This window comes from Nicotiana sylvestris, chromosome 5 (genome assembly GCF_000393655.2).
Source record: "Nicotiana sylvestris chromosome 5, ASM39365v2, whole genome shotgun sequence".
Classification (NCBI taxonomy): domain Eukaryota; kingdom Viridiplantae; phylum Streptophyta; class Magnoliopsida; order Solanales; family Solanaceae; genus Nicotiana; species Nicotiana sylvestris.
The window spans coordinates 47,929,304-47,957,256 of record NC_091061.1 but is presented as its reverse complement, the minus strand read 5'-3'; the positions used below and the strand labels follow the sequence as shown (position 1 = coordinate 47,957,256).

General features: G+C 37.7%; 1 protein-coding gene and 1 long non-coding RNA gene across 4 annotated transcripts; one reads left to right on the top strand and one right to left on the bottom strand.

Annotated features, from left to right (window-relative positions):
* Positions 1–15,078: 15,078 nt before the first annotated feature.
* Positions 15,079–20,540, bottom strand: LOC104246366 (uncharacterized). 3 transcript variants are annotated; one of them, XR_011407377.1, is made up of 6 exons: positions 20,438–20,540; positions 16,438–18,556; positions 16,189–16,315; positions 15,879–16,122; positions 15,646–15,761; positions 15,079–15,567 (listed from the first exon to the last, which is right to left on the bottom strand). It is a non-coding gene; the product is annotated as an uncharacterized lncRNA (long non-coding RNA). The 3 variants fall into 3 exon arrangements; XR_011407378.1 differs by lacking the exon at positions 16,438–18,556; XR_715945.2 differs by lacking the exon at positions 20,438–20,540 and having other exon boundaries at positions 16,438–18,628.
* Positions 20,541–25,949: 5,409 nt separating this feature from the next.
* On the top strand, positions 25,950–27,264 carry LOC104246365 (uncharacterized). The gene is made up of 2 exons (XM_009802173.2): positions 25,950–26,299; positions 26,991–27,264. Exons 1-2 carry the CDS (start codon positions 25,965–25,967, stop codon positions 27,040–27,042), a joined length of 387 nt encoding a protein of 128 aa, XP_009800475.1. The 5' UTR covers positions 25,950–25,964; the 3' UTR covers positions 27,043–27,264.
* The last annotated feature ends 689 nt before the right edge of the window (positions 27,265–27,953 follow it).

The window sequence follows — 27,953 nt, the reverse complement described above, 5'->3', positions numbered from 1 at the left end:
CAAGAATTCAAGAATGTAAAGTTATCTAAAGGTTCGACAGCCTCTCGAAGATAAGTACAATTGCTCTGTACCGATCCGCAAGACTTGATTAAACCTACTCATGACTCGTGAGACCTATGTAACCTAAGCTCTGATACCAGCTTATCATGACCCAAAACCAACCATCGTGATGATGCCCATTGTGGAACTAGGCAAGCCACTATTCAACTATCTCAACACAGTAAAAGCTTTGAAAATATAGACGAAAGTAGTTAATATTTAAGAAAAACCTTTTTCTTGAAACAAAAATAAGTCTGCAACACAATACAATCTATCCCAAAATTGGGGTGTCACCAAGTACATGAGCATCTATACCGTAATACAGTCTACTATAATGTCTAAGGAATAAGAACTGAAATACAAATAAAGATAATGAAGGAGAGTCAAGGCCTGCGAACGCCATGCAACTACCTCGATAGTCTTAGAGATCCTGACTCCTTAATCAGTAGCCACCGTAACCAGAAGTACCTGGATCTGCACACGAAGTACAGGGTGTAGCGTGAGTACAACCAACTCAATAAGTGACAAATTCAACCTTTGTACTGGAATTAGTGACGAACTCAACCAGCACAGTTCAGTATAGAAATAACAATGCAGAAACGTAAGCATGCTTTCAAGTTCAATAGGTAGCCCAAAACAGTAAAATAGATCAAATCTGAATGATATGAAGAATATAAGTCATCTACTTCTACATGACAATGTACATGTTGTATGTGATGCACCATGCTGACAGCCTCATGTGCTCACACTCTCAAATGCTCAATCATTCGATACTGCCTCATACGGCCCCGAGAAGATCCATCCCGGAATATATACATCACTGACCATCCGTCACCTAGTACTGAGTAGGGTCAATCCAACATGTGGAGAAGATCCATCTCTAGGTATATAATGCTTCGGAAAAGATCCATGTCTAGGGAAGATCCATCCCTCAATAATATCAACCGCGATCATTGGGGGTGTGTGCAGACTCCGAAAGGGCTTCTTCCGCCCAAGAGCTATCATAAATTAGTATAACTGCTGCGGCGTGCAACCCGATCCCATAAATTTCACTCGTAATCAGGATCTCGGCCTCACGTAGTCATCAATCTCTCCACTCTCACTCAGGCTCACAAATGTCATGAAACTAGCTAGAACATGATGATATGATGTATCAAAAAATAACAACAGATATTGAGATATGATATGAAATGGATGAACATGACTGAGTACGAAATATCAATAAGATCAGTAAGTCAACACTAAGAAACGACCACTATGGGTCCCAACAGTACCAGCATATAGCCTAAACATGATCTTTAGCAAGATTGATAAATCAGTTTTTTTATCACATGGTGAAAACACGAATATCAACAAGATAGGACAACTTTACAATGCCATGGAATCGACATGACCCAATTCACACGGTGCACGCCCGTCACTTGGTATGTGCGTCACCTCAATATCAATCACATAACACAAAATTCGGGGTTTCGAACCCTCAAAACCAAGTTTGAAAGTGTTACTTACCTCAATCCAGGCAAAACGCTACTCTAACACGCCTTTGCCTTTCAGATCAGTCTCCAAACGTCCCGTATCTAGCCAGAAGTAGTACAATACAATCAATATAGGCTAAATGAATTAATTCCACAAGAAAAATATGAATTTATTAGCCAAAATCCGAAATTAGCCAAAAGCCGTCCCCCGGACCCACGTCTCGAAATCCAACAAAAGTCACAAAACCCGAAAGCCCATTCACTCATGAGTTCAACCATACAATTTTTATCAAAATCCAATACCAAATTGTCACCTAAAACCCTCAAATCCACTCTCCAAATCCCTAGTTTCAAACCCCCAAATTTCACCTTAAAACCATACAATCTAGGTGGGAAAAATAATAGGGAAACAAGATTATTGATCAAAAATAAGTACAAGAAGCTTACCTCAAGAATTCCCTCGAAAATCCTCTCCAAAATCGCCTAAGACCGAGTTCAAAATGTTGTAATGAAGCCAAAATCGTGAACCCTCGTTTTTAAAAATTCTGCCCAGGATTTTCGCACTTGCAGCCATGTTTCCGCACCTGCGGAACCTCTTTTGCGGTAAATTCTCTACTTCTGCAGAAACCACTTATGTTTCCCAAGTCCGCATCAGCGCTCCAGATTCCACACATGTGGCGCTTCTGCGGCCATCTATCCACTTCTGGTGAAACAGTCTCCTACCTCAACTACGCATCTGCGGAGCCTCGCTCGCACCTACGGGCACACAGATGCAGTTAACCCCTCGGACCTGCGCCTTGACCAGGACATCTACCTCCGTTCCTGCGATAGAAAGCTCGCACCTGCGATGAGACTTCTGCAGGTGCGGTTACACCAACAACTGCAATCTTCAGTAAATTCTTTAAGTCCAACTTTGATCCGTTAGCCATCCGAAATCAACCCGAGGCCCCCAGGATCTCAACCAAACATACTAAAAAGTTTTATAAGCCAATACAAACTTAGTCGAACCCTCAAATCACCTCAAACAACATCTAAAACATGAATTGCACACGGATTCAAGCATAATGAACTTTGAAATTTTCCAAATTCTACAAACGATGTCAAAACCTATCAAATCACTTCTGATTGACCTTAAATTTTGTACACAAGTCACAAATGACCCCACGAACCTACTTCAACTTTCGAAAATCCAAGCCGAACCCGATATCAAAAAGTTCACTCCTGGTCAAATTTTTTCAAAATTCCAACTTTCGTCATTTCAAGCCTAATTCTACTACGGACCTCCAAATCACAATTCGGACACGCTCCTAAGTCCAGAATCACCCAATGGAGCTAACGAGACCATCAAAATTTAAATCCGAGGTCGTTTACATATAAGTCAATATCCAGTCAATTTTTCCAACTTAAACTTTCAATTAAGAGACTAAGTGTCTCAATTCACTCTAAAATCTCTCTGGACCCGGACCAACTAACTCGGTAAGTCATATAGCAGTTGTTGAGCACAAAAAGTAGCAAAAAATGAGGAACATAGCTACAACTCTCAAAACGACCAGCTGGATCGTTACATAGATTATCCTCGGACAGCTCTTTGTATAGATTTAAGGTGCAGGGACCTTCTATATGTAATTTCTGTAAACAACACAAGGGAGATAGCTCATACAGCAAATCTCCATAGAGACATCATTAAGATACAATCTGAAATACAGCAAATCTCCATAGAGACATCATTAAGATACAATCTGAACTAAGAAATCCATCCCATTTTTTGTTCTCACAAAATTAAGGTGCACCCTACATAAAAGTGAAAGCTACGAATAGTTAAGTTTCTGTCCTATAAAGGTCATTTATAGTGGAGAAACTATTTCAAAATAGAATAAAAGAAAGAGAATAAAAATACGATAAAAATAAAATAAATAAATAAAGAGATAGGAATAGTAGAAACAAAAAATTAAAAAAAAAAGTTGAATTAATAAAGGATATTTTAAAAATATAAATTTATAGTAGGAAACTTTTGTCTTAAAACAATTAATTTTTAGTTTCTACTTCTGCTTATTGGAAGAAGCAAGAATTTGTAGATTCTTCCCAATTAGAAAAATTGCTTCTGCTACTTAAAAGCACTTACCTATCTTGGCCAAACACATTAAAATTTTATAAAAGTACTTTTTCTGGCAAAAAAAAGTGTTTTTGGCTTCCTAAAAGCTTGGCCAAACAGGCTCTAAGTCTGCATTGATTTCAAGGATCTATAGGTCTTTTAAGACAACTTTCTTTCATATGATATTAGGTCTACCCTGTCCCTTTTCATACCTTCACCCCACTATGCTTTCACACCTAGAGACCAGTACATCTATAGGCCGACGCAGGACAAGACTAAACCATCTCAAGCGACCCTTTCTCATTTTGTCCTCACTGTGCTACTTGCACCTTTTGGGGATTTTGAATATTTTTTATTTTATCTAATCTCGTGTGACCGTACATACATTTTAGCATTTACATTTCTTCAACACTCATCTTGTAGATATATTAAATTTAAGCATCCCAACATTCACTACTATATAACATAACTGGCCTTATAGCTATTTTATAGAACTTACCTTTCACCTTAGTAGTCATCCTTCTATCACGTAACACCTTTGTAGTACTTCTCCATTTCAACTATCCAATTTTAATCATTTGAGTGGCATCTTTATCTATCATTCTATTCTTTTGAAATAACATCCTAGATATTTAAATAATTTGCATTTTGACACTGTAATTCCATCTCGTCGCACCTCAACTTTTCTCTTCTCATGCTTGTAGTGCATGTACTCAGACTTACTTCAACATATCTTAAAATCCTTACTCTCTAAGATGTTTCTTCATAGATCAAGCTTTCGATTGACACCCTCGCTAGTTTCGTCAATTAGCACAATATCATTTGCAAATAGCATACACATTGGGATCTCATTTGGTATTTTTATGGTTAGCTCATCCATAACTAGGGTAAATAAATAGGGGCTCAATGCAGAACCATGGTGTAAATGCACTGTTATTAGAAAATCCTTTGTATCTCCTATTACTGTTTTCAATTCTAGTAACAACTCTTTCATACGTGTTCTTTATGACATTTATATATTTAAAATGATTTTTTTGCATCTCCATCACCCACTAAGGGATCTTTCATGATATTCTATCATATTCTTTCTTTAGGTCAATTAACACCATATGTAGATCTTTCTTCCTTTCACAATAAATTTTCATCAATCTTCTCAGCAAGAATATATCCTCCGTTGTAGATCTTCCTGGAAAAATTAAAATTGATTCTTGTGATAACCCGATAGGTCATCTAGAGTTTTAGCCATTAATACTGTGTTTGGAAACCTTAAATAGCTCCTTCTAGTCTTTCTTAGTTTTTGTGCGCAGTCTGTGCCTTTTCCGGAAGGCTCTTATGTAAACTTCGATCAACGTTTTGAGCAAACAGACCCGAATCCGTATTTTGATGGTCTGGTGGGTCCGCATTATGATTTAGGACTCAAAAGTATGCCCAGAATCAAATTCATAGGTCCTTAGCTCGAATTATCGCAATTTGTTAAAAATTTAAAGTTTAAAGGTTTAAAGAATTTATAAATTTGATCGATGTTTGACCTTGTTGATACCGAGTCTGGATTTTGGTTCCAGAACTTGGTATAGGTCCATTACAGTATTCAATACTTGTTTGCAAAATTTGATGTAAAATGGATGTGATTTCACATGACTTGGACGTCCGGTTGTTAAAAATGAAAGTTCTTAAGTTTTATTGAAACTTTCATTCGTTTTGGTATCCTATTCAAAATTTTAGTTATTATTTTGGTGTTTTGATCGCGCGAGCGATTTCGTATAATATTTTTGAACTTGTGTGCATATTTGGTTTGGAACCCCGAGGGCTCGGGTGAGTTTCGGATAGGCTACGGGTGTTTCTGGCGTAGAAATTTATGGTTTCTTAAGCTTTTGTTGTATCTGGTGTCATGTGCTTCGCAATCGCGAAGCCTTTCTTGCAATCGCGAAAGGAAATCTGGGACTGGGGAGGATTTCATTAATCGCGAACGCGAGACAATGTTCGCAAACACGGAGCAGTGGAGGGGGGAGAGGGTCTTCTCTTCGCGAACACGTAGTGTTAGATAGGCAGGGGATGGGGAATGAACTTACTATATGCAAATGCGAGCTCAGGATCGCAAATGCGAAGGCTAGGGAGGCTAAGCCTACGTGAACGCATAGAGTAATTTGCGATCGCGTAGGCCATCTGGGCAATGCCCTTCGCGAATGCTTCAGGTGTTTTATGAACGTGATGAACACCTAATGTCCAGTGATTTAAAAGTTTCAAAGGCGGGATTTCTCTCATTTTTCACAATCCTTCAATTAGAGCTCGGCCTAGAGGTGATTTTGAAGGGAAAACTCATCACTAATTCATAGGTTTGTACACTTTAACTCATTTTCTTCTATTTCTAACATCACCCATTAATTTCTAGCCTTAATCTTTGTTCTACCATGATAGAAAACTAGAGATTTAGGAAGAATTGGGTTTTTTTTTTGCAAATTAGGAATTTAGACCTCAATTTGGAGTCGGATTTCAAAACTAATTACATAATCGAGCTCGGGGATGAATGGGTAAATGAGTTTTGGTCTGAACCTCATGTTTTGACCAAGCGGGCCTAGGGTTGCCTTTTTTAACTTTTTGGAAAAAGTGTAAAAATCCTATCTTCATGTATTGTAGTTGATTCCCTTAGCATTATTTGACGTTATCGATATTACATCCCGTACTTTAAAATTAGGATAAGTCGTAGTAATCCATATGAGTTTGAAGGGATTAAGACCATTCATGAGGTTATAGAGGATTTGTGACTATGTTATTATAAGACCCCATAAGTTTAACAACATTGATACTGTTATATATATTTTATGGTATTTTAAGTGGAATATTTTTGTAAAAAGTTTGAAAAATCTGATTTTATATAGTTATTAATATTACAACTTTCGAATATGCTTTAAATTATACACATAATATGAGAAAGTTTATAAGATTTTCTTTATTGTAAAGATTGAAATTATTTTCTCACAAGAAAAGAAGGTTATCATTTTACCATTTTAAGAATTAAGCGTACGAAAATTTGTACTCTTTATATGAGATTAGGAAAACTAGTAGTTGAGAAAATATATGTAATGTATATTTTAATGAAATAATAGTGTATGTATTGATTTTATATGTTACCATGACTTATTAATATTTTAATAGTAGTACTTTAAGATAAGGACAAGACTATTTTCGACGTTATAAGTATTACGCTATTTCAAACAAGTGATAAGTAAGTGTTATAAAGGTCAGAGGGGAAACGAATCGAAGAAATTGAGTATCGCCGAAGTTTGACATTTTGGGATAAAATACGATCCAAGCTATAATATCCCGTATTTATGGATTAGTGCTATACAATATACCACACGACCATGTTAGTAAAGTATATTATAGTAAAATATATATAAAATATGTTAAAAATAAATAGTATTTTAAGTAATTTAAGATAATTCTTAATTGTGCGGGCATTAATCCACGTGTAAATAGTTAGAATGACTAATAACTACTTAGTAGGTGGACGTGGATACACCTAAAGAAGAGGTTCTCTTATGATTAGCTAGCTGGAGGCTTGACAACATATTTGATCAAAAGTTCCACGTAATCATGTCACTTTTGGAAACAAAGTGAAACTATTTTCTTTTCTCTACTACTACTAGAATATTAGTAGAACTCATTTAATTGGAAAGGGCATGATGCTTGAGAGAATTTTTTGAGCAGCAAAGCAAATCTATTTCCTTTTCTCAAAGATTGATTGCTCAAATTCACGAAAAAGGCAATTGAACTTCAAGTTTCTTATAGGGCGTAACTTATATAGCCGTTTCCCAGAGATTATGATTGAGGTGTGGAAGGATTGTTAAGAGAATCGGCTCAGATATGTTAAGGTTAATCTTTCCTTCTTTTGGCATGATCCAAGTAACGATATGTAAACGTAATGTTATTTCATAAGTGGTTCTATTCTTAGCAGTTAATGATGTCCATGTTTTTTATTCTTATAAAATGATATTCAAACATGTCTAAGTATGTTCCTAAGTCTCTATTGAGGTATATGATAAAGATGTTAATGTTCTTGATATAGTGGTACATGCATCTTCATGCATATTCATTTACCACCGTGCTACGACCGGTCGGACAGTTACCACCGTTTGGGCAGTTATGTATCATTATTTATCATCGGTTGGGCAGTCATGCATATTCATTTACCACCGCGCTACGGACGGGCAGTCATACATTTACCACCGAGCTACGGCCGGTTGGGCAGTTACACATTTACCACCGAGCTACGGCCGGTCAAGCAGTCATGCATTTACTACTGCACTACGACCGGTCGAGCAGTTACCACTGATCAGTTGAGCAGCCATGCATCATAAGATATGAATAATAGTTTCAAGGAGAAACATTATATATAAGTATAATAAATATGCATATACTGTGGCACTTCAGAGATTCAGGTTAATTCTTATATGTCTTTAATTAATATTGACTTATTGTTATATTTCAGTTCTACCTTACATACTCGGTACATTATTCATACTAATGTCCTTTTGTTGGGGACGCTACATTCATGCCTGCAGGTATAGATAATTAGTTTGACGAGCCTTCATAGTAGACGAGATTGGCATTCAGCAAAGGATCTATAAGACTCCACCTCATTAGGAGTGCAGCCGAGTCTATGAGTCATCGTGTCAGAGTTTTGCTACAAAATTATGGGTAGGCTGGTACCCTGTCCCATTTGATGTCATATAATCTTAGAGGCTTTGTAGACAGAGATTCATTTTGTACAGTATGTTAGAAGCCTTGACGGCCCATATGCATTCATGTTTTAAGAACGATGGTTCATTGATACAGTGTTTGCCCACTTATAGTTATACATTACGAGTTGTGGCCATGTTGGCCCATGATAGTTACAAAGAAAAAATAAGTTACAGAGTTGTTCGTTCGGTCCATTACGGCATCGGGTGCTAGACACGCCTCCCCAGATTTTAGGCATGACAATCGAGTCGATTGTGGTTAGATACGAGTGGTTTGGAGGCAGATTCTAGAGGATAGGACGGTAGAGTTCTGAGTTGACTGTGCAGTGAGGTAAGTATCGTGGTTAACCTTGACTTGAGGGATTAGAGCTTGTTTGCCTATTTGCTACGTGTTTAAATGCTTGAGTACAATGTATATGTGTGATGACTAGTACTAATGAGTTGTGGTTGGGATAAAGCTTGTGGGTGGAACTTGTTGCTTGTAATTTATTCCGGTCTTTACTTATGATATCCATTATTGGGTTAGTTCATTCCTTATTTGATTGTTCTTTCTGCATTCAGGAATTAAATTGTGACGGTTGAGTATTTCTTTGAAATCGGGATTAGTATCTCGGAATCATTATCGACCAAAGGTTTATTCTTGTTTATTTTTATATTCATTACCATATGGTAAGTGAGTGTGTTAAAGCACGAAGGGTGATGTTGTGTCGTTATATGCTTCATTTACTAATTACTACATGGTGAGAAAGAGAGTTAAAGCACGAAGGATGATGTCGTGCCGTATTTATTGTTTCATGGAGATATTGAGAATAAAAGCACGAAGGGTGATGCCGTGATATTATTAATATTTCAAGTTGAGGTTGAGAGTAAAAGCACGATGGGTGATCTCATGTCATCTTTAATCATTATGTTAATCTGTTTTAACTAGCTAAGGATTTATTTGACTGTCTTATGTTGTCGTCATGTTATAATTATCATACCTTGTACCCCGATTGCATGTCCCCTCCTAATTTTATATATTTATTCTTTATTTGTTACTATGTTGCACATATATTTTTGTTCGTACAGGTTAAATTACGTGAGTGTCCTGTCATAGCCTCGTCACTACCTCATCGAGGTTAGGCTCGACACTTACGGAGTATATTGGGTCGGTTGTACTCATACTACACTTTGCACTTCTTGTACAGATTTTGGTACTGTTCCCAGCTGTATGTGAGGTGCATCAGCTCGGATTGGCATACATGGAGATTCGAGGTAGATCTGCTGGCGTCCGCAGACCTTGAAGTCCCCTTCCTCTTTCCTTAGTTACTTCATTTCATTCGAGATAGTTGTACTTATTTTTGACTTTATTGGTAGAACTTCTAGAAGCTCGTGTACTTGTGACTCCAAATCTGGGTTATACTTAGATATTATTGATTAGTATGCCACTTCATACTTTGTTTTAGTTTTATTTCACTTTAATTGGTTTCACTTATTTGAATTGTTTAAAAACTAGCTTAAGAATTTCTCTAATGTTGGCTTGCCTAGCAAGTGAAATAAAAGGCGTCATCGCAGTCCAGAAGGTGAAAATTTCGGGTTGTAACAAGTTGGTATTAGAGCACTAAGTTGACTAGGTCTCACGAGTCATAAGCAGGCTTAGCAGAGTCTGGAGGATCGGTATAGAGATGTCTGTACTTATCTTCTAGAGGCTATAGAGTTTTGGAATAATTTCTCTACTATTCTTCTCTATCGTGCGATTTTATTCTATCATTGATGATTGAACTCTTCTATTCTTGTTCTCTCGCAAATGGCGGGAAACGTACTACATCTTCAACTTGACAGCAACCAGATCCTCCAGTGGCAGCTCCTACGAGGGGCAGAGGTCGATGTCGAGGTCACAGTAGAGGCCGAGGCAGAGCTCAGCCTAGAGCTCGAGCAGCAACACTAACAATGGAGCCTCAAGTAGATTTTGATGAAGAGGTTCCAGCTCAGACTGTACCTGTTGGAACAACTCAGGTCCCGGAGGGGTTCATAGCCACTCCAGTGCTTCAGGATGCTCTAGTCTGTTTGGTGGGCCTTATGGAGAGTGTGGCCCAGACTGATACCTTCCCGGTGGCACCAGCCGTCTCTCGGTCTGGGGGAGGAGCACAAACTCCCGCTACTCATACTCAGGAGCAGATGGCTCTCTAGTATCAGACTCCAGCAGCCCCGCCAGTTAGGGTAGTTCAGCCAGTTATCACGACACAGGCAGGTGATGGACCCGCCATGTCTTCTGAGGCTTTATTGAGATTGGAAAAGTTTACTAAGCTCTTTCCAGTTCACTTCAGTGGTGCACCTTCTGAGGAACCACATGATTATCTTGACTGTTGCCATGAGGTGTTGCAGAACATGGGTATAGTTGAGACAATGGGGTCGATTTTGCTATGTTTCAGATGATGAATTCTGCCAAGAAGTGGTAGAGAGATTATATGTTGACCAGACTAGATGGGTTTCCTGCACTTACTTGGGATTAGTTCTCATAGCTATTTATAGAGAAGTTCCTCCCTATCACACTGAGAGAGGATTACTACAGGCAGTTTGAGCGTCTCCAGCAAGGCAATATGACTGTTACTCAATACGAAACCCATTTTGTGGATCTAGCTCGTCATTCACTCATGTTACTTCCTACTGAGAGGGAGAGGGTGAGGAGTTTTATTGATGGACTCACTTACACTATTAGGCTACAGATGTCCAAGGATATTGGGGGCGACATTTACTTTCAGATGGCTGCAAATGTTGTTAGGCGGATCGAGATGGTTCTTGCTTAGGAGATGGGGCAAGGCCCTGATAAGAGGCTCGTTATTTTGGTGGGTTTAGTGATGCCTCGTCAGGAGGCAGGGGTACTTTTGGTAGGCGTCATCCTCTTAGGCTGTTTCAGTTAGCGCTCTAGGCATCTCACATTGCTTCAGGTGGTCGCAGCCCTTATGTGTCTCATCTCGACCAGCTAGCCTACAGTGCACTACATCTCCTATTAGTGCACCTCTACTCCAGAGTTTTCAGGGTTGTTACTCAGGTCGACAGGGTCAGTAGTCATAGCAGCCGATGGATTGTTATACTTGTGGTGATCTGAGGCATATTGCTAGATTTTGCCTCCGAGCACTGAGCAGCACATATCAACAGGGTTCTAGTTCCCTGGTTCCGGCAGCAGTTTCTCCACCGCCCACTCAGCCAGCTAAAGGTAGGGGTCAGGCAGCCAGAGGTGGAGCTTAGGCCACTAGAGGAAGAGGTCAGCCCATTAGAGGTGGAGGTCAGCCAGTTAGAGGCCATCCCAAAGACGTGGTTCAGAGTGGTGGGGCCCAGCCATGTTATGCTTTCGTAGCTGGGCCTGAGGCTGAATCATCTGACATTGTTATCACAAGTATTGTTCGAATTTTCCATAGGGATGCTTCAGTTCTATTTGATTCGGGCTCTGCTTATTACAACGTGCCATCCTAACTTTTTTTCATATCTGGTTTTGCCTCGTGATTCTTTGAGTGCTCCTGTGTATGTGTCCACACCTTTGGGAGATTCTATTGTAGTAGATCGTGTCTTTTGCTCGTATGTGGTTGCTATTGGGAGTCTTGAGACTAGCATTGATCTCCTATTTCTTGATATGGTATATTTTGATGTCATCTTGGATATGGATTGATTGTCACCTTATCATTCTATATTGGATTATCACGCCAAGACGGTGACCTTAGCCTTGCCGGGGTTGCCTCAATTAGAGTGGATGGGGACTCTCGGCCATTCTACCAGTAGGGTTATCTCTTATATGAAGGCTCAATATATGGTCGATAATTAGTGTCTAGCTTATTTGGCCTATGTCCGTGATTCTTGTGCAGAGGTTCCTTCCATGAATTTAGTGCCTATTGTTCGTGAGCTTCCAAAGGTATTTCCTGCAGACCTTCCGAGGATGCTGCCCGACAGGGATATTGATTTGTGTATTGATTTGGCTCCGGGCACTCAACCCATTTCTATTCCGCCGTACCGTATGGCCCCGCCAGAGCTAAAAAAATTGAAGGAGCAGCTGCAAGATTTACTTGATAAGGGCTTTATTAGACCTAGTGTCTTGCCCTGGGGTGTGCCTGTGTTGTTCGTGAAGAAGAAGAAAGATAGTTCAATGAGGATGTGCATAGACTATCGGCAGTTAAATAGAGTCACCATCAAGAACAAGTATCCATTGCCGAGGATTGATGACTTATTTGATTAGCTTCAGGGTGCTAAGGTGTATTCTAAGATTGATTTGAGGTCTGGCTACCATCAGTTAAAGATTAGGGCATTCAATGTACCTAAGACAGCTTTTTGGACTCGGTATGGGCATTAAGAGTTTCTAGTGATGTCATTTGGGCTGACGAATACCCCAGCAACATTTATGGATTTGATGAACTGGTGTTCAAGCCCTACATAGATTCCTTTGTGATTGTATTTATTGATGATATTTTGATCTACTCCCACAGTCGAGAGAAACACGAGCAACATCTTCGGATTGTACTTCAGACTAGGAGGGATAGCTAGTTATATGATAAGTTTTCAAAGTGCGAGTTTTGGTTAGACTTAGTCGCCTTTTTGCGGAGCATCGTATCAGTAGAAGGCATAAGGGTGGATCCCAAGAAGGTTAAGGCAGTTCAGAACTGGCCTAGACCCACTTCAGCTACAGAGATCCGGAGCTTCCTAGGTTTGGTGGGCTATTACCGCCTGTTCATGGAGGGGTCTTCCTCTATAGCAGCCCCATTGACCAGATTAGCCCAGAAGGGTGCCTCGTTTAGATGGTCAGATGAGTGTGAGTTGAGCTTTAGAAAGCTCAAAACTACTTTTACTACGACATCGGTATTGGTGTTTCCCACTGGTTCAGGATCTTACAGAGTGTATTGTGATGCATCTCATGTTGGGATTGATGCAAGATGCTAGGGTGATTGCATATGCGTCGCGGCAGTTGAAGGTTCATGAGAAGAATTACCCTATTCATGACTTAGAGTTGGCAGCCATTGTTCATGCGCTGATGATTTGGAGGCATTATCTTTACGGCGTATCATGCGAGCTATTCACGAATTATCAGAGTCTACAACATTTGTTCAAGCAAAAGGATCTCAATTCGAGGCAGAGGAGGTAGTTAGAGCTGTTGAAAGATTATGATATCACCATTTTGTATCATCTCGGGAAGAACAATGTGGTGGTCAATGCCTTGAGTAGAAAGGCAGTGAGTATGGGCAGCCTTGTGTATATTTTAGTTAGTGGGAGGCCGCTTACTGCAGATGTTCAGGCTTTGGCCAACCACTTCGTGAGGTTAGACGTCTTAGAGCCCAGTCGTGTTCTAGCTTGTACAGTCGCTCAGTCTTCCTTGTATGAGCGCATTAGAGAGCTGTAGTATGATGACCCCCATTTGCTTGTCCTTAGGGACACAGTACAGTACAGTGGTGCCAAGCATGTTACTGTTGGATATGATGGAGTTTTGAGGATGCAAGGTCGTATTTGCGTGCCTAATGTGGATGGGCTTCGTGAGTTGATTCTTGAGGAGGCACACAATTCCCGGTATTTTATTCATCCCGGTACCTCCAAGATGAATCAGGACTTGCGGCAGCATTATTGGTGGAGAAGGATGAAAAAGGATATAGTTGCATATGTAGCTCGGTGTCGAAATTGTCAGCAAGTTAAGTACGAGCATCAGAGACCTGATGGTTTGCTTCAGAAGTTAGAGATTCCTGAGTGGAAGTGGGAGCATATTACTATGGATTTTATTGTTGGACTCCTACGGACTCAGAGGAAGTTCGATGTAGTATGGGTCATTGTGAACAGGCTGACTAAGTCAACACACTTCATTCCTGTGGCAGTTACATATTCTTCACAACGGTTAGTTGAGATCTACATACGCGAGATTGTCCGTCTTCACGGTGTGCCCATGTCTATCATTTTTGATCGAGCCATGCAGTTCACCTCGCACTTCTAGAGGGCAGTACAGCGTGAGCTGGGCACGCAGGTTGAGTTGAGCACAGCATTTCATCCGCAAATGGACGGACAATCACTACTAGAAAATAGTAGATTTCCGACGGCCAAAACGGTCGGAATTCGGTTGGAAATCACTATTTTCTGACCGAATTTGGTAGGTTGGAAAAAAGTTGGCCGGAAAACAATTTCCGACCGAATCTGTCGGTGATTTCCGACTAAAGTGGTCGCAAATTTTGAAAAGGTCAGACTACCAAATAATTCACCTTTCCGACTAAAGTGGTCGGTATTTACCGACTGAATCAGTCGTAATAATACAAGGAAAATTAATAATTAAAAATTAAATTTTATTTATTTTCCGACGGAATCCGTCGAAAACTGTTGAATATTAAAAAAAAATTGAAATTTCCGAACGAATTTGTCGGAAATTAATAATTAAAAAATTAAATTTTATTTAGTTTTCGACGAAATCCGTCGAAAATTTCTGACTATTAATTTTTTTTTAAAAAAAATTTCCGACCGAATCAGTCAAAAATCTGACAATTTATTGTTAAATCTGGGGAGCTTTCCGACCATTTCAGTCGGAATTTTGTATAAAACTGGACAGAATTCTACCCAATTTCGAGCTACCCCACCTGTCAAACTATCACAAACCAAAAAATACTAACCAACAATCTAAACCAACGATACATTAATACAATAATACGAACCAACAATACATTAACACTATCTAAATTAACAATACATTAACAAATTCAAAACCAACAATGCCAACCATTAACACAACTTAAACCAACAATGCCAGCATTTAAACCTAACAATTTTGGGAATAAAAACATCCAAATAGCAGCCCATATTCAAGTTTAAAAGCAGTACATTAAGTTGTCTCTCACAATCAAGTTCACCAATCAACCAAAACATCACAACTAAACTACTACACATCAGATTCAGCTTGTTCATCCTCATCATCAGATAAATTATGCCCATGTTTACGCATGAATTTCTGCATCTTAACAAATGTTCCGTATTGGGAGTCCAATTGTTGCTTCAATTCACGAATTTCGTTTCTCATATCTTCCATCTGTTCTTGATTTTGAGGAGAAGAAGAAGTGGCTAAGAGTGGATTTGGATGACCTGTAGGTCGATGTACTCCTAGTTCGTAGACTCTGCCTTTGTTTGCTCCACTCGCTGCCTCTGTCCACAATGAAGCCATATCATCAGGTGTTGGTTGAGTTGAAGGAGGCTGAGTTTGTTGTCATTCTTCCAACCTTTTATGATAATCTTCCTGAAATGAAAAACATAACTATTATGTAAACAAACTAATATTAATAAACCATAACTAATTATGAAGTTAGAATTTTACATATGTGTCTGACGCACGCGTTTCCACCAGTATTCTATTGTACCATCCTTTTTCTTTTTCTTATGCAACTCCTCAAAGACCTCAGCGTAACTCATATCTTGCCCTCTTTCCTTTTCCTTCATAAGAAAAAGTATGAGTTAGACTTTACAAACATAAAATTCTATATGTAAAACTAAGAAAAGTTTTATAAATAATTACTATTCTTAGTTTATGGGCCTCAAAAGTAATCGAACCTCCTGTGTGCAACGAGCCACCTTTTTTAGAGGCATGGTTTGCCTTTGCTTGTTCACTCTTTGCCTTTCATTCTGGGGTATTCTATTTCTCAAGAAGTTTATCCCAAACATCTTCTCTTAACCATTCCGGCATATTACCGGAATTCCGAGCAGCGCACATAGTATCTTTAATCCGTATAGCAGCTTTCTTCTCGAAAATACCATTTATTACATTTTGATGCTGAGGATGCCATGTACACCTTGTCTACAATATAAAAAAGTAACATTAGATGAAAATGATAATTATTAAATAAATATAATTAATTTTTACCCTAAATTGATTCCACATTTGCTCTCTGATGTTTTACGATATCTTTCTCCAAGAAGTCCACGGGTCATGATAAAATGGCTTCATAGAATCTGTAACCAAATGTGTAGCTTGAAAGGATGGCAAAAACCTGCATTAAATTAACATATATATAATTAATACACACCTTTTAATTGCAAATAAATACTCCTTAATGTTAACATATCTAAATGTATATTCAAAACATACAAATTTGTATAAGAACCTTCTTACCCAGCCTTGTGGGGGACGATTATCAATCGATTATAACTATCAAATTGTACATCCCCTCCAAGATTCTGCCTGCGTCTACGAGATGGTGCAGAAGCAACACTAGATGTAGTTGGGCGCGAGCCTCCAATATCAAACCTAGATATGCTGGGAATGGATGATGATGATGGACTGGAAGATGATGGAGCAACAAAAGATGCACCATCATGTTGACTACCATGAAAGCTCGGAGGTGTAGCAGCTGGTGAGCCAGTATGCTGACTACCATGAAAGCTCGGGGGTGCAGCAGCTGGTGAGCCAGTATGCTGACTACCATGAAAGCCCGGGGGTGCAGCAGCTGGTGAGTCAGTATGTTGACTACCATAAAAGACCGAGGGTGCAACAACTAGTAAGCCACCATGTTGACTACCATGAAAGCCCGGTGAAGATAATGGTTGATAATAGGCGAAATCTAGGTGATTTAGCTATTGTTTATGCTTCTGCTTAATTATATTCCAATGACATATTGTGGTTAATTGATGAAAAATAGGCTTTAATTGTGATATGTATACATTGCAGGATGAGGAGCCTATATGATGCTTTCAAGAGGATATTGGAATGATTTATGAGCAAGAACAACCCTTCGGAGTTGAGTGCGCGCAAGGACGAGATGAAAAAATGGACGAAATCAAGCTCCAGGTGCGCGAAGAAACGCGCAAAGGCGCGCAGGAGTTTGCGTGTAAGAAAGGCCGAGGCAGAATCATGCACGAAGAAACACGCGAAGTTATGCACGAGCTCGCGCGTGTTCGATCCGGAAAAACGTTATTTAGGGGTAAAATCGGAAATCTGGAGAGAAACCCACTTAACCTATATAAAGTCAAGCTCGCCCAAGGTTAAATAATGAAGGGTTTTCATAGTTTAGGGCAAGAAATAGATAGGCAAGAGGCAAGGAGGACGTTTTTGAGAGGAAAACACGAGTATAGAGCCACCGTGGAGGCCGGAATTCATCGGGTTTCATCTTTCTTCCTCCAAACTTAGTAATTTTTATGTTTCTTTGTATGAGTTGTTGTTTTGCTACCATGTCTATGTGGATCTAAACTTCACGTTCTAGGGTTGTGGTTCTTTCATGACTATTGTTATTCGGATATTGAGTTTGATTTCTTAGTTTATAATATTGGTTTATTTATTCAATCATGCACTTAATTATTTGATTGTTTGATCACCAATTGAATACTATCTAAGAATCTTGAATTGAACTCGAAAGTGGTAATTCTAGATTACATATAGGATTGAATAGAGCAAGTTCTTGAACCTGGGCATCAGGGAACGGATTCGCAGTTAGGATAGACATATACCTAATTGCCTTGTTTGGTTGATTTACAGGAATTATAAATGTGTTCTTGTTGATTCTAACTCCATAGACATATAGGCGTTAGGTTAGCTTGAATAGGTGAGTAAAAACTCGACAGATTCTTATGAGCAATATTAACCCTGTCAACCAATAAACTAGATAAATTAGTTAGTCAAGTCAATAGAAGAATACAATAGGATTGTTAGATAGCCCATAACCCTAGATCGTTTTTATTACATTGATATCATAAAAATCTGCTATCCTTTGGCTCAGAGTTCATTAGTTATTTTCTTTTTATTTTAATTAGTTTAGAATCAAATACTTCTAGGTTTAATTCTTGTATAGATAATTTAGATAGTCTAATTTAGTTAATAGTTAATCACAAGTCCTCGTGGGATCGACATCCGATTTTTCGTCACTTTATTACTTGACGACTGCATATACTTGCGTGTGTGTTTGGTCGCAACAATGGTAATAGAAGATGTGGGTACAAAGTTAAAAATGATGTTACTTTGACTGCCTTTAGCAGGCATAGAATAATACTGAACTGAATTATTAGATGGAGGGGGATAGTGAACATGGTAAATGGTAATGAAGTCGATAGATGGCAATCAATAACTTAACACATTTACATTTCACACAAGGACACCTAATCCTTCCTCCAATAAGAAAATCATCAAGTGTTTGAGCCTTAGCAATAAATTCAGCAATCCCTTCAATAAATTCATCCCTCAACCCCGCACGATTAGGATGATTCCTATTATACATCCATCTACGATGCACAAATTCCATCTACACAAATAGAAATCTATAAATGAGATATTTAAAATAATTTGATTTATTTAAACTGGTTACAATGTTATACTCTTTCAAAGAATCCTTTTAGAAATATACATATCATTGTGTCAAAGCACTTTAATTAATATATTTTATTCTTTAAATTAATATTTTTTAACACTCAAAATCTCACATTAATCCCTATTCTAAATAATATAAGTCTTTAAATATACTAATTAAATTTGAATAGCTTCTTAAACGTCATATAATATAAATTAATTAATGATTTCTCAAACAAAAGAAATAGTCGTAACTAACAAGTGGAAGTGTTTTTATTTGGTATTGAGGAGGACAAAAGGATCAGATAGAATCTTGAAAACTGAAAGATCCAAAAGACAATTAGCTTTCTGTCTAAAGAGTTTTAACAAGATCACTTTCAACACCAAAATCTTCAGATCTACCACTTTAAAAGAATGTAAAGAGAAAATGTAACAGAAGTACCAATTAGAGTCATTATCATCAATGACAATAGCTTTGACCCACAAACTATAAATCAAGTTTGACAACACCTCCAAAATAGAAGAAAACAAAATCCACAACATATTTACACTTCGTTCACTGTGCTAGTACTTTCACTTTTAATGGAACCTAAAAAAAACTCAGTACCATAAACAAAGAGAAATGAGATTAATAGTATAAAGAACTTCAAGATTTGGGGGGCTTGGTTTCTTGAATTTTTTTTGGCTTAAACTTCACGTGATAGAGTTCAGAGTTTGCAGAGACACACAAAAATGCTTCTCATTTTACTAGAACAATGATTTGGGTTTGTGATAAAATTAATCATGATTATTGGCTTAAGTTAGAGTAGTGCAAAAAATTAGAACCAATTAACCAAAGAGGTAATCAAATTAAGTCAGCTAAACAGTGAAAATAAAGAAATTAAAAGCTCGTGCATGATGTAAAAGTGCAAATAATTCGCGTCATAGAAGTTGTACTTGAAGTAAATTTTTGTAGAAGTCCCCAACTCTTACCAAACTCTAAATTAAAGTACTTTGACTCTCTTATCATATGATATCCATCTCGTAATTTTACAGCAAAACTACACACATGTTCATCTTACCAACCCTTTATTCAAATTATCATTATTGCTTTTATACGTGTAGATATAATACTGAGCTAATTATGTGAGTAATTAGCAGATTTTTCCATCAAAAAACAAGTCAATTGTAACAACTAAAAGAAAAAACTAGAGATCTTGTTCTTATTTTTACTGCACATTCATCAGTAAGATCCAGAACAATAATAACATAGCAAAGGGAGGTTTTCTAATACCACTATATTGATCCTACTTATGGAAGTAGTATAATTCAGGATATTAAACTCCTCTTCATATAGTATGTGAATATCCAGCAACAAGACACCTTAGTAAACAATTGAAAACTGACGACACAAAAAATTTAATATGCAATTCCATGGATGGCAAGATATAAAACTGCTAGAGAAACTATGACATCAAACTATTTGCTGAAATAATATGGAAAAAAGGAACTTGATGAACTACGACAGCCTTCTTTTAGTAAATCTATGCACTGACTTCAGCAATCCCCAAGTATGGAACTATAATTCCAAAGAGCACTTCTCATTTATATACTAGATTTAAAAAAATACATTATTTTAACAACCGGAACATATAATACCAAAAAGTGCACTTTATCTCACAAAACAAAGAAGCCTATTAACAAGTTCAACAATGATAATACTCACAGAACCATCGTCAATATAATTTCATACCTTAACTCTTTTGTTTTAACAACTAGAACCTAGAGCAACAGATCTGCAATAATCCTTAATTTCTTATAACAAAGGAGGGTTTAGGTTGGGGGGGGGGGAACTTACCTGGCAGTGGAGGATCTCGACAGACTTGCAGCGGCGCTGGCGAGTGCTGCTCGTTGAAGGAAGTGGCGGGTTTAGGTAAGGGGAAGTTTAAGTGAGAGAAAGAGAAGAGAGAAGGAAGAAAAGAGGAAAAGGAAAAGAAAGGAAGTCGTTGAGGTTTTTTTAAAAAACTCTCCAACCGATTCGATCGGTAATTTGGTCAAAAGTAGTCAACCTCGTTTTACTAAACATTTTCGACCGAATCGGTTGCTATTTTTTTTATTTCTTTTTTTTTTTTTTTAATTTTTTCTGACTGAATTAGTCGCTACAAGTGGCGCGAAATTTTCCACCAAAATTTACGACGAACATAGATGAAATATTAGTCATAAGTATTATTAAAAATTATAAATAATATTTTTATGCATATTCCGACCGATTCCGTCGGAAACTTCTGACTACAATTTTCCGTCGGAAATTTCGATAAAAAATGGGCCGTTTTTTAGTAGTGAGTCGAGCGCACTATTCAGATATTGGAGGACATGCTTCATGCTTGTGTTATGGATTTCGGGGGTTCTTGGGACCAGTTCTTGCCACTTGCAGAGTTCGCCTATAACAACTGCTACCAGTCGAGCATTTACATGGCTTGCTATGAGGAATTATACGGGAGGTGGTGTCGTTCGCCAGTTGGATAGTTCGAGTCGGGGAGGCTCGGTTGTTGAGTACAGACTTGGTAGAGGTTGCCTTGGATAAGGTCGAGATTATTCAGGATCGACTTCGCACAGCTCAGTCTAGGCAGAAGAGTTATATTGATCGTAGAGTTCATGATGTTGCATTCATGGTTAGAGAGAGGGTATTGCTCTAGGTTTCACCCATGAAGGGTGTGATGAGGTTTGGGAAGAACGGCAAGTTGAGCCTTAGGTATATCGGACCCTTTGAGATTCTTCAGAGAGGGGGTGAGGTGGCATACAAGCTCGCATTACCACCTAGTTTATCAGCAGTCCGTTCGGTGTTCCATGTGTCCATGCTACGGAAGTATCACGATGATCCGTCCCATGTGTTAGATTTCAGCTCAGTTCAATTGGATAAGGATTTGACTTACGAGGAGGAGCCAGTGGCTATTCTAGCCCGACAGGTCCGACAATTGAGGTCTAAGAGTTATCATTGAGTTCGAGTGCAGTAGAGAGGTCACCAGGTCGAGGCAGCCACTTGGGAGTCCGAGTCCGACATGCGGAGTAGATATCCTCACCTTTTTACTAGTCTAGGTACTTTTCTATGTCCGTTCGAGGATGAACGTTTCTTTTAGAGGCGAATAATGTGATGACTCGATGGGTCATCTAAAGTGTTAGCCTTTAATTATGTTTTTCGAAACCCCAAATAGCTCATTTTAGCCTTTATCGGTTTGCGTACACAGTCCGTGTCTTTTTCGGAAGCTCTTATGTGAAAATTGATTAAAAAGTGAATTTGTGCCTTAAAAATTTATTTGAGTTGACTTCGGTCAATATTTTGAGAAAACAGATCCAAATTCATGTTTTGACGGTCCTCGAGGGCCCGCATCGTGATTTGGGACTCGGGCATATGCCCATAATCGAATTTGGAGGTCCCTAGCTCGAGTTATCGCAATTTATTGAAAATTTGAAGTTTAAAGGTTTAAAGAATTTATAAATTTGACCAATGTTTGACCTTGTTGATACCGGATTCGGATTTTGGTTTCGAAACTTGGTATAGGTCCATTACGGTATTCATGACTTGTCTACAAAATTTGGTGCAAAACGGAAGTGATTTGACGTGGTTCGGACGTCCGGTAGTTAAAAATGAAAGTTCTTAAGTTTTATTAAAAATTTCATTCATTTTGGTGTCCGATTCGTAGTTTTAGGTGTTATTCTCATATTTTGATCATGCGAGCAAGTTCATATAATATATTTGGACTTATGTGCGTACTTGATTTGAAATCCCGAGGGCTCAGGTGAGTTTCGGATAGGCTACGGGTGTTTCAGACATAGAAAATTTCTAGTTTCTTGAGCTTCTGTTGTATCTGGTGTCATGTGCTTCACGGTCGTGAAGGGAAATCTGGGACTAGGGAAGATTTCATTCATTATGAATGTGAGAACGGTCACGAATGCGGAGCAGTGGGGGATCTGCTCTTCGCGAACACGACCACTCAATCGCGAACGCATAGTGTTAGATAGGCGGGGGATGGGAAATGAACTTACTCTATGCGAACGCGAGCCCAGGCTCGCGAATGCGAAGGCTAGGGGGCTAAGACTACGCGAACGCATAGATTAATTCACGATCGCATAAGCCATCTGAGCAGTGCCCTTCGCAAACGCGTCTGGTGTTTCGTGAACGCGATGAACACCTAAAGCCCAGTGATTTGGAAGTTTCAAAGACGGTATTTCTCCCATTTTTTATAAACCTTCCATTAGAGCTCGGCCTAGAGGAGATTTTGAAGGGAAAACTCATCGCCAATTCATAGGTTTGTAGACTTTAACTTATTTTCTTCCATTTCTAATATCACCCATTAATTTGTAGCCTTAATCATTGTTCTTCCATGGTAGAAAACTAGGGATTTAGGAAGAATTGGGAGTTTCCGCAAATTCGGGATTTAGACCTCAATTTGGGGTCGAATTTCGAAACTAATTACATAATCGGGCTCGAAGATGAATGGATAAATAGGTTTTGATCCGAACCTCGAGTTTTGACCAAGTGAGCCTGGGGTTGAATTTTTGGGAAAAGTGTAAAAATCCTATCTTTATGTATTGTAGTTGATTCCCTTAGCATTATTTGACGTTATGGAATCGATTATGGTTAGATACGAGAAGTTTGGAGGCGGATTCTAGAGGAAAGGCCCCGGTAGAGCTCTGAGTTGACTGTGGAGTGAGGTAAGTGTCGTGGTTAACCTTGACTTGAGGAATTAGGGCTTGTTTGTCTATTTGCTACGTGTTTAAATATTTGGGTATAACGTATATGTGAGGTGACGAGTACTTATGCATTGTGGTTGGGTTAAAGCATGCGGATGAGACTTGTTTCTTGTAATTTATTGCCTTCTTTACTTATAATATTCATGCTTAGATTAGTTCATTCCTCATTTGATCGTTCTTTCCGCATTTATGAATTAAATTGTGATGGTTGAGTATTTCTTTGAAATCAAGGATTGGTATCTCGGAACCATTATTGACCGAAGGTTTATTCTTGTTTATTTTTATATTCATTACCACATGGTAAGGGAGAGTGTTAAAGCATGAAGGGTGATGTCGTACCGTTATTTGTTTCATTAACTGATTAATACATGGTGAGAAAGAGAGTTAAAGCACGAAGGGTGATGTCGTGCCGTATTTTGGTATTTCATGGAGAGATTGAGAGCAAAAGCACGAAGGATGATGTTGTAAACGCACAAATGAAACACGAATGAGTATAGGTTTTGGGGATGTCGTGCCATTATTATTATTTTATGGTGAGGTTGAGAGTAAATGCACAATGGATGATGTCGTGCCATCTTTATTCATTATGTTTATTCGTTTTTATTGGCTGAGGAGTTATTTGAGTGTCTTATGTTGTCATTCCTGTTGTAATTATCGTACCTTGTTCCTCGATTGCATGTCCCCTCCTAATTTTATATATTTATTCTTTATTTGTTACTATGTTGCACATATATCTTCGTTCGTACAGGTTAAATTACGTGAGTGTCCTGTCATAGCCTCGTCACTACCTCGTCGAGGTTAGGATCGATACTTATGGAGTATATTGGGTCGGTTGTACTCATACTACACTCTACACTTCTTTTGCAGATTTTGGTATTGGTCCTAGCTGTACGTGAGATGCATCAGCTCGGATTGGCATACTTGGAGACTCGAGGTAGATCTGCTGGCATCCGCAGACCTTGAAGTCCCCTTCCTCTTTCCTTAGTTACTGTTCATTTCATTCAAGACAGTTGTACTTATTTCAGACTTTATTTGTAGAACTTTTAGAAAAACTTGTGTACTTGTGACTCCAGATCCGGGTTGTACTTAGATATTATTGGTTATTATACCACTTCGTACTTCGTTTTAGTTTCATTTCAGTTTAATTGGTTTCACTTATTTGAATTGTTTAAAAACTGGCTTAAGAATTTCTCTAACGTTGGCTTGCCTAGCAAGTGAAATATTAGGCATCATTACGGTCCCGAAGGTGGGAATTCTAGGTCGTGACAATTCTTTGCCATTCTTGTCATGTTTTCAAGTCTACACTCTATCACTCTTTCTCATAGTTCTATTGTATGACTCATGAGTTTAATGTGACGATAGTTCACATAACTTTGAATATCTCCTTTATTTATTTTTGAAGATTAAAATAAGAATATTTTTCCTCTACTCTTCGGGCATCCTACTACTTCTTAGTATGACATTAAATAGCTTAGTAAGTCATACTACTCCAACCTTCTCAAGACACTCTTTCAAACCTCTATAGGAATTCTATCTAGACTACAAGCCTTTCTTAACTACATATTTTTCATGGTATTATATTCTTTACCTCTATCGGTCCAAATTCTACATATAGCTAAAGTTTCTATCGTACACTAAACAACATGTGCGTAAGGAGACTCAAACCCAAGCATTGAAGCTGGCACACTTGCTCTTAATCAATGCACTGACAGACATTGTAAAATGCAGGAACTTAGATTCGAATTCCATATAATAACCAAAACATAATTAAGACAATAATGGATTACGGAAAAAGAAAATTAAGAATAGCACCTAAGATAATAAAATTATTTTTCCACGCAAGTTTTTGCCCTTTTTTGTGGTAAAAATGAAATCAATAAAACTTGTCAGAAGTAGAAAAAATCTAGAAGCAAAGAACCACATAATCGTACATAGAAACTCAAAGAACAAAATCAGCCAACATCTCATCTGACGTTCAAATAAAGATGTGACAAATAAACAAATTGGGTAAAATTTGGACGGATCCCAACATCTAAGCTCTATTCCACACTTAGTTGCTCACTAATATAATTTTTAGATAATTAATGTGCTAAAAGAAAAGTACTGAAAAATAATTTTGAAGATAAGTTGTGTATATTTGGATTGGTTCTTCAAAAAGAGCTTTTGGAGAATTATTGCATTAGTAATTCTGTTTTAGCTTTTTTTAAAACTTTAAATTGTCAATTCACGCTCTTTATACGCGTGTATATCATTACGCCATCACGTGTGCTTTTATCTCATATTACTTTTACCTGATTGTGGAATCAGATAATTTATCTTTTACCGTACCGTAACTATCTCGCTACCTTAAAAGAAGTTTTTGATGGATCAAAATCGAAGAAGTATTAAACTTTGAATATGTTTAGTCAGTTATTAGATAGAATTAGATCTGCTAATAACTAAAATACCAGAAATCTTAATTATCCCTTACCAAAATATTTATGGGATCAGCAATTATCCAAATCCAAAATCCACGTCATCACTCATTAGTTCCTTATCCCGTTTATGTCCAAATCCGTCACTTTCTACAGTTGGGCGTCATATTTTCAGAATACACAACTGTATATATATACTACACACATCCTGTAATACATATGAAGTTTCTATCGGAACTGAGAACGTGTTTTGGCGGCGCCACCGTTACAAAGGCGGTGGAAGGGCTACAGCCGGAGGAGAAAGAGAAAGAACCGGAGCTAAATCGCTCTGTTGCGACGCAAAGTGCACCTTCTTGGAAAAGGAAAGTGAAGAACAGAGGGAATTGGAAACCGGTGCTCCACGTCATCTCCGAAGACAAAACGATTACCGCCGTTGATCGTTATAGTTACAATCAAAAGAATGTTAGAATTCCCGGCATTAAAGTAGCCTCAAAAGTAGGCGTCAAATCAGCGGCAAAAGGTCGAGCACCGAAGAAGCACGGCATGAGTTACTGGTATCAACTTGCTCCGTCTTTTTTCTCTTTTTCTTTTTCTCTAGTTTTTTTGTAAGTCTCCTTTCATCTTCCCCATTCCTCCATTTTATTATAGGAGTATGTGTTTTATTTTGATTCCACACAGAATTTTAGATGCGAAAAAAAAAAAAAAAAAACTTTAAATCTTGTAGTATATCAAAATCCTTTCAATTTTGTAAATTTAAGCATGCCATATCACAAGTGAATATCATTGATGAGAATGAGAATATTGTTGAAATGAAGACTTATAAAAATAAATATTTTTTTTTTGGAATGGTTTAAAAAAGAAAATTAGACATATAAATTGAATATATACTAGTTTATAAAGAGCTTTTTATATATTTGTTTTGCTGAATATAACTGGTGATTTGAGAAACTTGGAAAACAAAATGTGATTTGCATCATAAAATGTTTTTATAAATCGTATCAGAAGGCGAATCTGTGGAAGTATTTATCAACTTTCGATCGCATAAGATAAAGCGTTTATTATTTCCTTTTCATCCACCAATTTAAGCTAATTGAATTAGCTACACTTATTGATAACAAAAGAATAAAATAGTATAATGGGCATTTAGTAATCTGATAATTAACAATTTTAAATACACATTAAAATACTGTTTATATGTTTTTTTTTTTTTTTTGTAGAGGTAACCTCTTGTTTTTTTATATGCAGGGAAATGTCATATGCGATTGGCATGCCTGCTTTTTCAGGAACGCTATATTAGTCTTGCGTTCTGTTGTTTTTGTTCATAATAAATAATTGCTCTTTTTCGCTTTTCTACTTTTATTTCTTCACTTTTTGTTCAACTCCTTGGAAATTTAGCAAAAGCAGAAAATACATTTTTTTATTTCCTTTGTACAGTGTTACAGAAATGATCTCAAGTTACATTGCTTCCTCCAATTTCTGTAGCTTAGATTCTTCCTATGGTACAATTTCTTATTTTTCAATTGCAATTAGCTTCATTGCCTGCCGAACAACTTCGTAATTTATAAAATTGTAGGGAAGCTGACATAGTTCTCTTTGACATCGAAATATATTAGCTGACACATACTTTAGATCTATTCAAGTGACAACTGAAGATGAAATTAGGGATATGAGAAATAGAAACTTTAGATTTATGTTTCTATAACTAATTATATTTTTTATATCCTTTTGAAGTTCTGTAAGTGTGTGATTTCGTTGGTAGGAAAAAAAAAGTGTTGATCAGTTGTTCCTCCTCTCTAATTTAATGAAAATGATAAAGGTTGTTTTTCAGGGTCCAAATACTTCTTCTTAGCAACTGTTATTGCAATCTAATTTAAGGAAATATCAAAGGACTTCATAAATCTGCATTTTTGCAAAGGAAAGTGGATTCTGATCTGGACCAAAAAAAACAAGATTGGTGTCACTTGCCTTAGTCTTTTCTTTAGAGGTGCAATATCCAAAAATTTCGGGTTTGCAATTTGTTCCTAGAAGGTAGGCAAACAAGGGCATAAATTGGGTAGGAAATAAAGATGTTTTATTTATGGACATCCAAGGGGGAGTGTTATGATAAAAATCAAAATATGGTGGATGTCTACTCTTCCTCCATGATCTTTCTCTCAAATGGTTAATGACATATTCAATGACATATTTTCTATGTTCAATGACATATTC

Coding starts and splice junctions, on each gene's coding strand:
- LOC104246365 (XM_009802173.2), top strand. CDS start 25,965: ATGAAGTTTCTATCGGAACTGAGAACGTGTTTTGGCGGCGCCACCGTT. Junction 26,300..26,990: donor AAGCACGGCATGAGTTACTG/GTATCAACTTGC, acceptor TTTTATATGCAG/GGAAATGTCATATGCGATTG.